Source organism: Lactuca saligna, chromosome 5 (assembly GCF_052625555.1).
Source record: "Lactuca saligna cultivar CGN05327 chromosome 5, ASM5262555v1, whole genome shotgun sequence".
Lineage (NCBI taxonomy): Eukaryota > Viridiplantae > Streptophyta > Magnoliopsida > Asterales > Asteraceae > Lactuca > Lactuca saligna.
The window spans coordinates 288,052,531-288,066,864 of record NC_136421.1 but is presented as its reverse complement, the minus strand read 5'-3'; the positions used below and the strand labels follow the sequence as shown (position 1 = coordinate 288,066,864).

The window sequence follows — 14,334 nt, the reverse complement described above, 5'->3', positions numbered from 1 at the left end:
AAAACCATAGCCTCTTATGAGGCATGGGTTCTTAATTTGTTTAGTAAAAAGAAATCTACCCTATGATGCATGCATGGATATAATAATGAACTAGGGACATGTTTTCTTAAAGTGCTAAGATCTAATGGTTAATATCTTCACTTTATATGTATACATGAGACTTGCATTTGGTTCTTCATACTTGTATGAAAATTTTGAATTTGACTCTCCATCTCTCATTCTCTCTTTCTTTGAAGATCAAGAGTTCAAGTTACTTGCAGTTTTGCTCTCTTAGAAGTATTACTTTGGTTTTACTTTCAAGCTTAAGATTTTTATCACCAAGACTAGCATCTTGAAGTCAAGCTGAGGTCTTGTTGGTGTCTTAAAGGTTCAATATTCTTCATCAACTATCAAGACTCCCTATAGGACCCAAAGAACAATAAACGTTGTTATTTTCTTCATCTCTTCTATGGTTGTGTTTTTATCTTTCCATTTCTTGCAAGATGATCCTCGGTGGGTTGTAACTTGTTTATTTTGTTCAAAGATCAAGTCTTCCGTTTTCCATGTTTTTCAAGTTTATGAAACTATTTTTGAACTAAAACCCAACATATAAGTCTTGATAGAATTTCGAAAATAATGTCATGAAGCAATTAAAATATTTAGTAATCTTGATAACCGATAACAAGTTGCGTTTAAAATTTGGAATGTATAAAACATCGTTTATCTTCATGTTATTGGGTAATCGAGTAACTCCAATTCCTTGAACAAAGACTTTATCATCATTAGGAATTCTAACTGGAATGCGTTCTTTTGGATGTTTTAAATTAGACGAAGTCGATTCAGGGCACACAACATGTCTAATTGCCCTGGAATCAATTACCCAAGGCAAACGAAATTCAAACTTAACTACCATGTTGATTTTCGGGATTTATACATCATTTATTTTCTTCATTAACTTCGTGTACTGCTCCAGACTAAGACTAGCCCTGTTGAAAATATCCGATACCCGAATTACCCGCCCAATTTTTTCGGGTAACGGGTAAATCGGGTCGAGTAAATTGGGTATTGGGTATATTTTTTTGGGTAATTGGGTAACCCGATTTTTTTTCATGTTTGGTATAGGGTACGTTTGTTGGGTTTCGGGTATACCCGAATTACCCAAATTATTTTAAAAATTCATTTTTTTTTCGTAGAGCTTATACTAGTTTTTATTGCAACTAACAAACTCATTATCTTGACGAAACTTCAGAACATGGAAAAACTTATGGCTACAATTATCTTAAACATTTTAAACTTTTATATTAAGATCTTTAAGTATTTTTTTAACATCTTATTAGATTCGATTAAGCTGCTAAAAGATTATTTGATATCTCAAGTATTATTGACTAAAAAATCTCGATGTTCAAAGTTTGAGTAACTTTGTTTATGCCTCGTATGTTTATATAAACAAGACTAATAGAGAATGACATATTTATTTCATTAAATTTATTTTCAGGTGTCATTCAAAAAAAATTATATATTTCAGGTAATACCCGAATTACCCAAACCCGATCCACTACCCGAATTACCCGAATTTAATTTGGGTCGGGTGACGGGTATTTTTTTTAATATGAAAAACCCGAAACCCAAAAAAATTACCCAATCAACACCCCTAACTAACACCTGATATGGGGTTGGACTCTATATCGATGTTTGCTACCTTTGGTTTGGGGTGATTCGTCCTTTTCTGGTCAACAATGTTTTTGCATCAAGATTTCCACCAATCCGGATAACCAATCTTCTCAAAAAAACCTTCGATATTGTACCTATTTTCCCTGAAATGTTTACACTTCATTCCTTCTCGATTAATGTTCCTTTTCTCAAACTGTTTTTGTCTATGGTAGTTTAAGTGTGCATCTGGTAGACTGCGACATCAACATTGGTTTTTCTAGCTACATAGATGTTGTGTTGTTGATCATCTTTTGCAATTAGACGGTAAGTGGTTCGGAGTGATGGCATCGGTTTGGTGCTAAGAATCTGTTTCTTTACAGTTCCAAAGGTATCCTCAAGACCCATTAAAAATTCATAAACTCATTCCTTGTCTCTTGATTTCATGAGTCTCTTTCCAATGTCGCAAGTGCATTTACCACGAGTGTAGCTTGTAGTCGGCGAAAAAAATATGATCTCTTCCCAAATTGCCCTCATCTTCGTGAAGTATGTTGAGACATAGTCGGTTTTTTATCTAAGTATTGTTAATTCATGTTTCAATTCATAAGCATGCGGTGCACTTTCCTTTCTAAATCTTTCTTCAAGGCCATCCTATATCTCCTTGTTGGTGTGGTGTATTGCATGTTGTTTCATATATCCTTTTCCATGGTTGTAGTAAGCGATCCTCTAATCAAAGCATCACTTCATTGCCAAGCTCTATATTCATTGGTTCTTGTGTCAATTTTTCGACGGTTCCATCAACAAAGTTGCCCCTATTTTTCACCAAGAGAAAGTCTTTCATCTCTCCTGGCGAATCTGTCATGTATTTGTTGTGGATAATCATTAGGGGGAGAAAGTATTTTATCGCCATGGTTTTCATTGACATGTATTTGTCGTGGATTATCAGTAGGGTGGATATAGAAGGGTGAATTTGGACCGGAAGACGAGTTAGTGTTTGTGATGGAGCCATTGGCCGGAGTATCACCCGTCATTGTTTAACATGATATGGAATCCTGCTCTGATACCAAGAAGAATTTAGGTAATGTTTGGTACATGAACAAGATTGAACATGAACGACCTAGACTTGACAAAACATAACTAAATAAAATGTTTGTGTTGCGTTTGGTACGACAATGTATGTATCCGACAAGTCAATAAAATTACCACATAGTCCTTATAATTAAATAATTTTCTAGAATTTTTTTAATGGCAATTACTAGATACATATTCTATTTAATATATATATATATATATATATATATATATATATATATATATATATATATATATATATATATATATATATATATATATATATATATGATCTAATGGCTTAAAATTAGTTTTTGGATTCTCGAAAAACTATGACTTTCTCAAATTATCATCCATATATATATATATATATATATATATATATATATATATATATATATATATATATATATATATATATATATATATATATATATATATATATATATTAAATTCGAACTAGAGGGTTTTAGATTCTATTTGGAAATTAAAAATACAAAACCATGATGTAATTACGAATATTTTATAATAATTATTAAGAAATATAAGAAAAAAAAACAAATTTTCTTACTTTGGTAGAAATTGAGTCTTAATGTTCGGTCATTTTTAGTGGGACTAAAATTTAGGAGGTTAGTCTCATTTCACTTGGTCTTTGTTCTATTTATTTTAGTTTCATCTTAACCAAACGTTATCCCTGCCAAATTTGTTATGTTTTGTTCTATCCAATCTCACTCACCAAAAGCTACTTAAAGAACAATAATAATAATTAACTTCAAAACATACTTTTCTATTTCTCGATCAAAAGGTAATATAGAAACCCGATTACAATTAGAAATAAATATGAATTCTAGATAGGAAGAATGACTTAAAAAGGTAATATATTTTTCGATTTGTACTTATTTGGTCTCTGAGTTTTTTTTTGTTTATATTTACCTCTTCAACTTGTTTAAATGTATACGTTTAGTCCTTATGACCGGTTATTCCAGGTAAACCGAAAAAATAACTTAATAGGATAATATATTTCTCACTTTGTACACATTTAATCATTAATATATATTTTTTCACATTTAGTCATTAATATTCATTTTGTTGCAAAGTAAATCCTTGTTGTTTTTATACACATTCAATATTTATGACTGGTTTTTTTAGGGTTTTCTTATGTCATTCTACGCGGCACAATCATTAATAAGGTGTTCGAGACTGTTCATGGTTATGGTCATCATGGCATCGACTGCTTGGTTGCTTACTTCTTATGGTCTGACTTAGGTTTTATGTCTTGAACATCATAACTTCTTCATACGATCACATATTTTATCGATCTTTATATCCTTGTGTTCATATTTGAGTCTACTATAATTTTCGTTTAGATTACTCTCGTTAAAAAGCAATATATATTTTTACATATGATCTTTATATTCATGCGTTATTTATGAATGTATGTATGAATGTTTTTTTTTATAAAATCGTAAAATAAAATTATAGTAGACTCAAATACGAACGCATAGATATAAAGATCGTTAAACCTGTGATCGTATGAAGAAGTTACGATTTTCAGAACACAAACCTAAACCAAATCACAAAAACTAAATAACCAAACAGTCGAGGTCGCGATGACCATAACCATGAACAACCCCGAATACCGTATTAATGATTGTGTCGCGTATACTGGCATGAGAAAACCCTAAAAAAAATACCGTCATAAGTATTGAATATGTACAAAAACAACAAAGACTTATTTTGCAATATATATATATATATATATATATATATATATATATATATATATATATTAAGTTCTAAATGTGCAAAATGGCTAAATGTGTACAGTTAAATAAATTGACGGGAGTAAATATGGATAAAAAAAACTCAGTAACCAAATATGTGCAAATCAAAAAATATATTAACTTTCTAAGTCACAACTAAGAATAATAAAATATAAAGATAAACACAACTTAATTAATTATCTTAATTTACGAGATAATCCCTTAAAATTATTAGTCACAAATTTATATAAAAGAAAAAAAAAAGATAGGTTAATACCTTAAAATTGGGCCTGTCAAATCGGGTTATCGTATCGTGTTTTTGTCTGACACGACACGACACGATAAGGTTTTTTGTAACACGAACACGACACGACACGATGTCGTGTTTTTTTTCACTAACACGAAAACGAACCAATTAAAAAACGACAATACGACACAACACGACAAAGATAATATTACATAACTATTATTTTATTTAATTCATATTTAATCATATATAACACGATGAAAACGACAAACACGAAAACACGACAAATACATGCTCAATCGTGTCAATTTCGTGTGGATTTGTAAACACGAACACGACATCATGTTTTTTAAATTTGACACGAACACGACACGAAAACGAATTCGAATTTTGATTTCGTCCCGATTTCGTTTCGTGTCGTGTATTTTTATCGTGTCGTGTCATAAATTGACACCCCTACTTAAAATCCATTATTTATACACCATCGTTTCGATTTAACCCCAACTTTATTTTTTGTTCTTCATTTGCCATTATATTTTAGAAAGCGTTTCATTTTCGGGCCCTTGAACGGTCATCAACAAATAATGATGACGTGTTGGTTTTGCATTTTTCTTGGTTTACATTTAGCCCCAAAAAAAATTTTGTTCCCCATTTGCCATTGTTTTTTTGAAAAAATTTCGTTTTAGTCATTGGCTAGTCATGAATAGGTATTTTAAAACGTAATAACTTAAAATGAAAAAGGAAAAAATAGAGGTAAGAGTCGAAATTGCGACTTCTGCTTGAGAGCGAGGCGTGTTACCTAGTAAGCCAATAATTTTCTTTTTTGTATTATCAGTGTTTTTGTATTTAATCTAGACATGTATTTTAAAATGAAGGAAAAATACCTTGTATAAGTTTTAAGTCCGTGACATCTAATAAACAATATGACATGCTAATCTTTGAGCTAATCAAAATTGTTAATTCATTTGTAAGTCATCTAAAAAACAGTTGATTATTTCTACTGACATATTTGTTAAGAAACCATATATTTTTAAAGAGTCGAAAATGTGTCTTATCTTTAAGGGACGGGGCTTGTTAGCTGGTAAGTTAATAATTTTTTTTTTTTTTTGTATTATCAGTGTTTTTTGTATTTAATGTACACATATATTTTAAAATAAACAAAAAAGACCTAATGTACGTCTTAAGTCTATGACATCTAATAAACAGTTTGACATGTTAATCTTTGAGTCAATCAAAATTGTTAATTCATTCGTAACCCATCTAAAAAAGAATCGATTATTTTCTAATAACATATTTGTTCCAAATATTTCTAATGGCATATTTGTTGATAAACAAAAAAAAATGAAAATACTTATTAATGACTGGCTAATGGCTAAAATGATTTTTTTTTTCCTAAAAAACCATAGCAAATGGGGAACAAAAAAATGTTGGGGCTAAATACAAACTTATACGTAAATGTTGGTGCTAAATGCAAACCGAGGAAAATGCAAAACTGACACGTCATCATAACCTATTGGTAACCGGTCAAGGACCCGAAAATAAAACGTTTTCTAAAATATAATTTCAAATAAAGAAAAAAAAAATTGAGGTTAACTCCAAAACAAGAATGTATAAAATAATTGTTTTTAAGATGTTATAAAAAAAAATTACAATCAAACCACTTTATTACCAAAGAAACGTGAGATGTTCTAATACCCACTTTTTTGACCCCTTTTCTTCTCAAATGGAATTAGCTGCAAGTTCTGGTGCAGCTGCGTTTTTGCTCGTAGTGAATCCTCTTCCTCTCAGGTATGTTCTTTACACTCTTGTTGTCATACTCATCTTCCATTTGTCATTACTTTCCTCTTATGTAGCATTATAGGTCTACATTTTGTTCGATTTCTGCTGCAATTCTTTAAGTTCCAGGTGTTCTTAATATGAGGCTTTGCTTTTCTCTGCTTACACTGTTATTTGAGCTTTCAATTTACTGAATTTTCTTCTATTCAATGTTCACTACTGTTAGTAATGCTACATTTGTAACTTTTTTGCTTAAACTTTTGGGTATTGATTTCTCTCCTCACACATCCATTGCCATTACCCATCTGCATTTTGTTCAAATCTTGTTGCAATCTTACACGCTTCTGACTTTATCTGCTATTGGTTTTTTTCAAATCGGTGAATTTGGTCTTATTTTGTAGGTAAACTCATCTGGTTATATTTGTGGTTTCTAAGAATCGGGTATCGGTAGATAAATTTCCTTTGGTTTTCAACATACCCTTCTTGCGAGAAATAAAGCTATGGCATTGGCAACATGTACATCGCCATTGTCAATGCCATTAGAAACTCAAGATTCAATTAGGGCACCCACTGTTTTTGGATGGAGAGTTTCAACGTTGAAGATGACGCGTTGGAAACCTAACAACATTTCTTCGTATTCCCCCAAGATAACATGTTCATCAATCAACAAATTCAATAACAAAGATTCCTTTCATAATCTACACCCCGAAGTTTATCTACTCAGAGGCGATGGAAACAACACAGTGATCACTCCCCAGGAGAGTTTGAGAGATTCAACAATTTCTACTAATTACAATGAGGCCACGATTAAAGTGATTGGTGTTGGAGGAGGTGGGTCAAACGCGGTCAACCGTATGATTGAGAATGCAATGAAGGGTGTTGAGTTTTATATTGTGAACACAGATGTTCAAGCTATGAAAATGTCCCCTGTTTTCCCAAATCACCGGTTGCAAATTGGTCAAGAGTTGACCAGAGGACTTGGCGCAGGTGGCAACCCTGATGTTGGGATGAATGCTGCTAAAGAAAGCAGACAATCCATTGAAGAAGCTCTTAATGGTTCAGATATGGTGTTTGTCACTGTAAGTTCTTCCCTTTTTTTTAATTTATTGCTCCTTGATTTCCACATTTTATACCTTTTTTCAATGTCACCTCCTAAAAAACGTGACCAACAAGCATTTCATGATTCTCACAACATTATATCCTCCACTTAGGGCTTGTTTCTTCTCGACTCTTGGATCACTATAAATGGTTCTTCTTTTTCTTACTTAATCTGGACAAATGACTTATTGGGTTAAGCCAAAAAAAAAAAAAAAAAACTAGCTTAATATATCAAGACACTAACCCTTTACCTATTTGTTTTCTTCTTTTTTCCTATAACCTCCCTCTCATATTAAAACTGATGAATATTTTGAAATTTGTTTTATGGAATGTAAGAGGGTAAAACGGTCATTTAGTCTCATTCAGATGGTTTATTCAGTCTAGAAAAGAAACAAACCTTATATATTCAACGCTTTACCCATGGATGATTATATATATATATATATATATATATATATATATATATATATATATATATATATATATATATATATACTATGTCTGATAAGAGGCAGGGTCTGTCTGAGTCAAACCTTGACTCAATCAGATCTGATTCAATCAGCAACTATCAAACAGCCCCTAAGTCATGTCTGACTGTCTGTCTGTGTGTAGGCGGGGATGGGTGGAGGTACAGGTACAGGTGCAGCCCCAATCATTGCAGGTGTTGCAAAGTCAATGGGAATATTGACTGTTGGCATTGTGACAACTCCTTTTTCTTTTGAGGGTAGGCGAAGAGCAGTTCAAGCACAAGAAGGAATTGCATTATTAAGAGAAAATGTCGACACTTTGATCGTCATTCCAAATGACAAATTATTGACCGCAATTTCCCCTTCTACCCCTGTAACCGAAGCTTTTAATCTAGCTGATGACATTCTCCGCCAGGGCGTTCGTGGAATTTCCGATATAATTACGGTATAAAAAGTTAATCTCCATTAAGTCTCATTTCCCTGACTTTCTGTATTAAGTCGTTCTTTCTGTATTAAGTCTAAAACAATCGACTAAAATTGCAGATACCAGGCTTAGTCAACGTGGATTTTGCTGATGTTCGAGCTATTATGGCAAATGCAGGCTCGTCGTTAATGGGGATCGGAATTGGAACTGGTAAGTGGAAATCATTCAACTAGGGGTAATTTTGTAATTTTACTTGATTAATGTGTCTTTCCTTTTATAGGGAAGACAAGGGCAAGAGATGCTGCTTTAAATGCGATTCAATCACCTTTGCTAGACATCGGTATCGAGAGGGCGACTGGAATTGTTTGGAATATAACCGGTGGTACCGATTTAACATTACTCGAGGTATGATTTTGGATATGGAAGGGTATTTTGGACTTTTTGCAGATAGTCAACACCGTTTATTTAGAGTCAAACGTTGTGAAATGGGACATTGTAGGTGAATACTGCAGCCGAGGTGATATACGATCTTGTGGACCCCACTGCAAACTTGATCTTTGGAGCTGTCATTGATCCGTTGATAAGTGGTCAAGTAAGATTTACTTTGTTACAAACATAGGACAAAACAAAACTGATTGTACTGTGTTTGGCATGCATTTGACTGAGACTGTGACTACTGTTAATCTGACAAAAACATTGCAAGTTTTTTGCCCCACCCAAAAATAATAGTCTCATCAATGAAAAAGACAGTAATGCCCTCCTAAACATTCTGTAGTCTCGTGTAACAAAGGGAGCTAAGGGGTTCTATTTTTCATTTTGATAAATTTGAAAAACACGAAAGTCAACATTTATGATTTTTTTTCTTTATTTTTTAGGTGAGTATAACTCTAATAGCAACCGGATTCAAGCGACAAGAAGAAAGTGATGAACCACCTCTCCAAGTACTATTATCAACTACAAAAATCTATCTTTTTTGTTTTTTTGAAAGGGCAGTTTCATAATTTCACAATTGCTATGTAAATTGGTGAAAATGCAGGCGGCACAGACGGATTTGGGTGGATTCAACCGGCGGCCACCACAGGAAGGAAGCTTGTTTGAAATTCCCGAGTTCTTAAGGAAGAAAGGGCGCTCAAGATACCCACGAGCTTAGTAATGTGTTGCCACTATATTATATATTTTACTTGTTCTCTAAAATTTTCACAAAAGTTTTGGGATTAAATTTGTACAGGTTGCTTGTTTATCTTGAATATTGATTTTTTTCTCCAAGCAATTTAGTATTTCTGTATTTAAGCAACCATGTTTCTATTGAAAAAGTCTTTTTGAGGCATTCCGTCGAACAGCTGGTGGGCCTGGTTAACTACTTCAAACAAGCTCTTCAAAATATCTCTTATCTGTAAAAAAAATGTCTAGAAGGAATTCAACATTTCACAACAAAAAAAATAGAAGATATATATGTATATTTATATTATATATATATGTAATATGTAATATGTAATTTCATTATTCCTCTAAACCTTTTTTCTAATCCTAAACCAAGAAAACAATGTCAAAAGTTTAAGTTACGATGCCAAAAAACAACACCGACGACCTTCCATATTATCAACACAAAAGACAAAACTACCCCTCCTCCCTTTACAATTATTACATATCTTGGTTGGGTTTGTTCTCATCAATGGATCTTTGGGTACGAGAAGACCTCCTTGAACTTTGATGAACAGGGTTATTTAAAGGATCATACTTTTGTGACGCAAGATAATTGAGAGCAGTGACAACATCAGCAATAAGTGGTCTCATATTAGGTTGTTCTTGAACACACATTGCAGCTATTGCTAAAGCTTGATATAATCCTCTCACTGGATACTGACCTTCAAGGACTGGATCTGCCATTTGTGAAAACTTCCTTCTGTCTTTGAACAACGGCCTTGCCTGACATGACACAACAAATTGAAATAAAAAAGAAAATTCAATTTAAAAAAAAAAAAAAAAAAAGTATGTTGCTATATTTTATATGGTTCAGAAAGTGTAAGAAAATTTGTGGTGTAATGTTGTGATGATTGATGATGATGCCAAAGAATATGGGAACAAGGGATCATATTCTTGAAGTGTGTGGCCCCAAAAAACCTCACAAATTTGAGAGTGATGTATTTGGATTATAGATGAGTCAATATCACTCCCTCATTCAAAAGCAATGTTGATACCACAAAAGAAGATTCCCATTCCCAATGGAAAATCTTTATATCAACTTCTTAATTAAAGTTTCCGCAAAAAGCTATTTTTCTCTCTCATAATCCATATTAGAACTGATAACGCAGTGTGGGCCAGCTCAGGGGTTAAGGGTTGTCACAAGAATAACCGAAAAAAAAAAAAATTCAAAAGTGGAGTATGGACCATGAGAACTAAAGGCTTACATAATAAAGTAAAAGAGAAGACTACCAAAAGAATCAAATGAAAAAAAAAAAAAAAAAGTAAAGTTAGTTAGTTACCCAAGCAACAAGGTTTTGCTCGGCTGCAGATCTTGAATTATCAATGGCTTTTCGACCCGTAATAAGCTCCAACAAGACAACACCAAAACTATAAATATCAGATTTGAAAGTGAGTTGACCCGTCATTGCATAATCAGGAGCACAATACCCGTAAGTCCCCATCACACGGGTCGAAACATGAGTTTTGTCTCCAAGTGGGCCCACTTTTGCCAACCCAAAATCAGACAATTTCGCATGATAATCTTCACCTAACAAAATATTGGACCCCTTTAAGTCCCGATATATAACCGGTGGGTTCATTTTGTCATGCAAATACTCCAACCCGCGGGCTGCACCCGCTGCTATTTTCATCCGTGTATTCCAATCAAGTCGTTTCCTGTGGGGCCCATCATCTGCCACCAAAAAAAAATCATACATTTCAAGAAAACTCAATTCACATACAATTTTTTTTTTTTTTTGAAAGATGAGAAATTTATGATGGGGATGATAGATACCATGTAAATGGTCTTCTAAAGAGCCTAATGGCATGTATTCATACACTAATAATCTTTGTTCTCCTTCGGCACAATAACCAATTAATTTCACAAGATTTGGATGATCTGCCATGCTTAATGTCAATACTTCAACCACAAATTCACGAATCCCTTGTAATCCATCGGGATCCAATTGCTTTATTGCAACAATCTGCGATGTAAAACTAAAAAGATTCAAGCTTTTTCATGTTTAAAAGAATATTACATAATTGAAACCACGAAAAGAAAGATTAATTTGGATGAATTTATAAAAAGTTGGGACTTGATGGGAAAGTCTTGTTTTCTAACATGACTTTTTCTATTAAGTTGTTTAGTAAAAAATGGAACATCCCAAATTCCCAATTAAGTTCATTATGTCAAAAAGAGACACCACCTTACTTTTAAGGTGTATACAACTATACTCTCTTGTCATTATGCAAATTCTTGGATTCATGATTGAATTTAAAATGATTGATTTTCACGAACCTGATCGGAATCTTCTAATTTTCCTTTAAAAACTTTGCCAAATCCACCCTCCCCTAAGAAATATGAACCTTTGAAGTTATCAGTTGCATTGACTAATTGTGCATATGTAAATGTTCTTGCTTTGTTTATAGAACCTCCTTCTCTTTGAGTCTTACTCTCATTGGTGACTGATGATTGAATAGCATCCTGTGCACTTTCCTTTTTCACTTCGTTACACTTTTCGACTTTTACTGTATCTAAATCATTTAAACCAATAAATTTCAATCAGAATATGTAATGAAATGTGTGGAGAAGTACACAAGAAGTCATTTAAAGCACAAAAGTATAAAACTTCATCATGATTTAAGAAAGTAAGATGGGACATGACAATTGATAACAAAGGGATGTGAAAAGAATAAACCAAACCCTTTTTCTATTCACCTATCAGTGTTTGGAATGTGTTTCAGTGTTTCTACTGCTTGAAGTTGTAATAATGAGATTACTTATAAAAATTAGGGTATAATAGTAAATAGTAACTATTCTCTCCCCTGTGGTAATCTGTTTTAGTTACAACTACAAATTGATATGGGTTCTAGGGTTTTTGAAGAAGGAAAGTACTATCAGTTTGAGAGTTGCTTTTTTTTTTTTTTGATAAATTAGTTAAGAGAGTAAAATCAAGGGAATTGATAAGCTTCAAGATCAAAAGTTATTAAAGTTATTAAATTGATGAGGTCACTAGTGACACAAAAGTTCCAATTAAAATTTAACCCAATGGACATAGAACAAATTATTATTAAATTACACAGAAAAAAGTTACATCCAATCTCAAAGTAAACCCAAAGTTAACATCATTAGTCGACGACGACGAAAACAACAAAATCAGTAATCACCACGATCAACAATTCTCTTATGGAAGATCGATAACCAAAATTCATAACTTCAAATACAAAATAGGGGTCCGAACATCAGAAAACGCAAATCCCCAAAAAGAAAAATCGAACGGCATGCATGATTCCACAACAAGAATCGAATCACGAAACACAGAGAGAATATTAGAAATGAAGCTTAGGGTGCAAAATTTGCCCCAAAAAAATACAACTTCTTTTACAATTTTGAATGATCACTCGTAAAAATATATATATGAGGAAAGAAATCTCTTTATACATACCAGAATTTTTTGTGTTTGATTGATCGTTGTGGGTGGTGTCGTTTCTTTTGTTCTTCGATGATCTTTTTGTAGAAGAATCTCCCCCAGCGCAAGGGAAACAACCCATGCCTGTTTCCTTTATCTCTCTCTATATATCTATGTACTTGTTGATGTTTCTATACAAAATCATAACAACAATTGAAATTACCTTCTAAAAAATTTACAAATCCCTCATCTTCTTCTTTCTTGTTCTCTGCTACAGAAAGCCCAGAACATAAACCAATCAAAATTAGCACCAGAGAGAGAGAGAGAGAGAGAGAGAGTTTATTGCAGGTTTATAGAGAGAGAAAGAAGGGAACCGAAAGGCATTTTATATTTCATTTGGGATGATTCATTTTAACTCCTTCTAGTTTTTAATAAAAACGAATGAACCCTTTGAGATTATACATAAGTGAAAGGTTTACCCTATTAATGTTTGTATTGTCATTTCCAGCCCATACAATTGAAAGGGAAATTGAAATCTTTTGTTCACATCTCCTCTATATATAAATTATTACAAATTTTACTTCAAAATGCCTAACAATAAGTCAATGACTATCCCTTTTTGTTTGGTGTGTGATAAAAGTCATGCCAACCGCTGGTCAATATAAACCAAACTTTTAACTACGATACACACATATTTTGTACACGATGTGCCAAATAATTGTTTAAGATTGTATATTTTGGGAATTGGGACATAAGGAATATTGCCATTTTCCAATTACAACTAAAAGGAAAATAACTACAATGGGTCAAGACTTTTGTCACTTACCCTTAGAAACGTTATAATCAATGCATCTTAATTGTAAGATTGAAGCACAAAATATTTATATCATCATCAAAAAGGTTTTAGCCACGTAACCAAGTTCCATCGGCTTTGAAACATGCTCATTTGACCCCCTAATAAGCAAAATACAAAATGGTCTAAATATGAGGAAATATTATAACTTGGTATTGAATTTACAAAATAGTCATCATCATTAGGGTTTAAGGGATTTGTTTTTCCTATCAAAGTCCTAAATTAATAAATGATGTTGAATGGTTTTGATATTTGTATTTGCAATGTTTTGATATGTATATTATTTCATTTTTGCACCAAATGTATTGTTTGGATATAAATAAATGATTATTTTATCATTATATTTAAATTTGACAAATAACATAATGAAGCCTTATAAATTAAAATTGTATATTTTCGCATTAAAAGATTTTAGAA

General features: G+C 32.5%; 2 protein-coding genes across 2 annotated transcripts; one reads left to right on the top strand and one right to left on the bottom strand.

Annotated features, from left to right (window-relative positions):
- Window positions 1–6,371: 6,371 nt before the first annotated feature.
- On the top strand, window positions 6,372–9,738 carry LOC145048142 (cell division protein FtsZ homolog 2-2, chloroplastic-like). The gene is made up of 8 exons (XM_078996562.1): window positions 6,372–6,495; window positions 6,885–7,562; window positions 8,194–8,493; window positions 8,592–8,682; window positions 8,753–8,877; window positions 8,972–9,064; window positions 9,348–9,413; window positions 9,509–9,738. Exons 2-8 carry the CDS (start codon window positions 6,984–6,986, stop codon window positions 9,620–9,622), a joined length of 1,368 nt encoding a protein of 455 aa, XP_078852688.1. The 5' UTR covers window positions 6,372–6,495; window positions 6,885–6,983; the 3' UTR covers window positions 9,623–9,738.
- Window positions 9,739–9,950: 212 nt separating this feature from the next.
- Window positions 9,951–13,434, bottom strand: LOC145048143 (putative serine/threonine-protein kinase PBL7). Its single transcript, XM_078996563.1, has 5 exons — window positions 13,101–13,434; window positions 11,954–12,189; window positions 11,450–11,639; window positions 10,956–11,347; window positions 9,951–10,398 (listed from the first exon to the last, which is right to left on the bottom strand). Exons 1-5 carry the CDS (start codon window positions 13,204–13,206, stop codon window positions 10,114–10,116), a joined length of 1,209 nt encoding a protein of 402 aa, XP_078852689.1. The 5' UTR covers window positions 13,207–13,434; the 3' UTR covers window positions 9,951–10,113.
- Window positions 13,435–14,334: the final 900 nt, after the last annotated feature.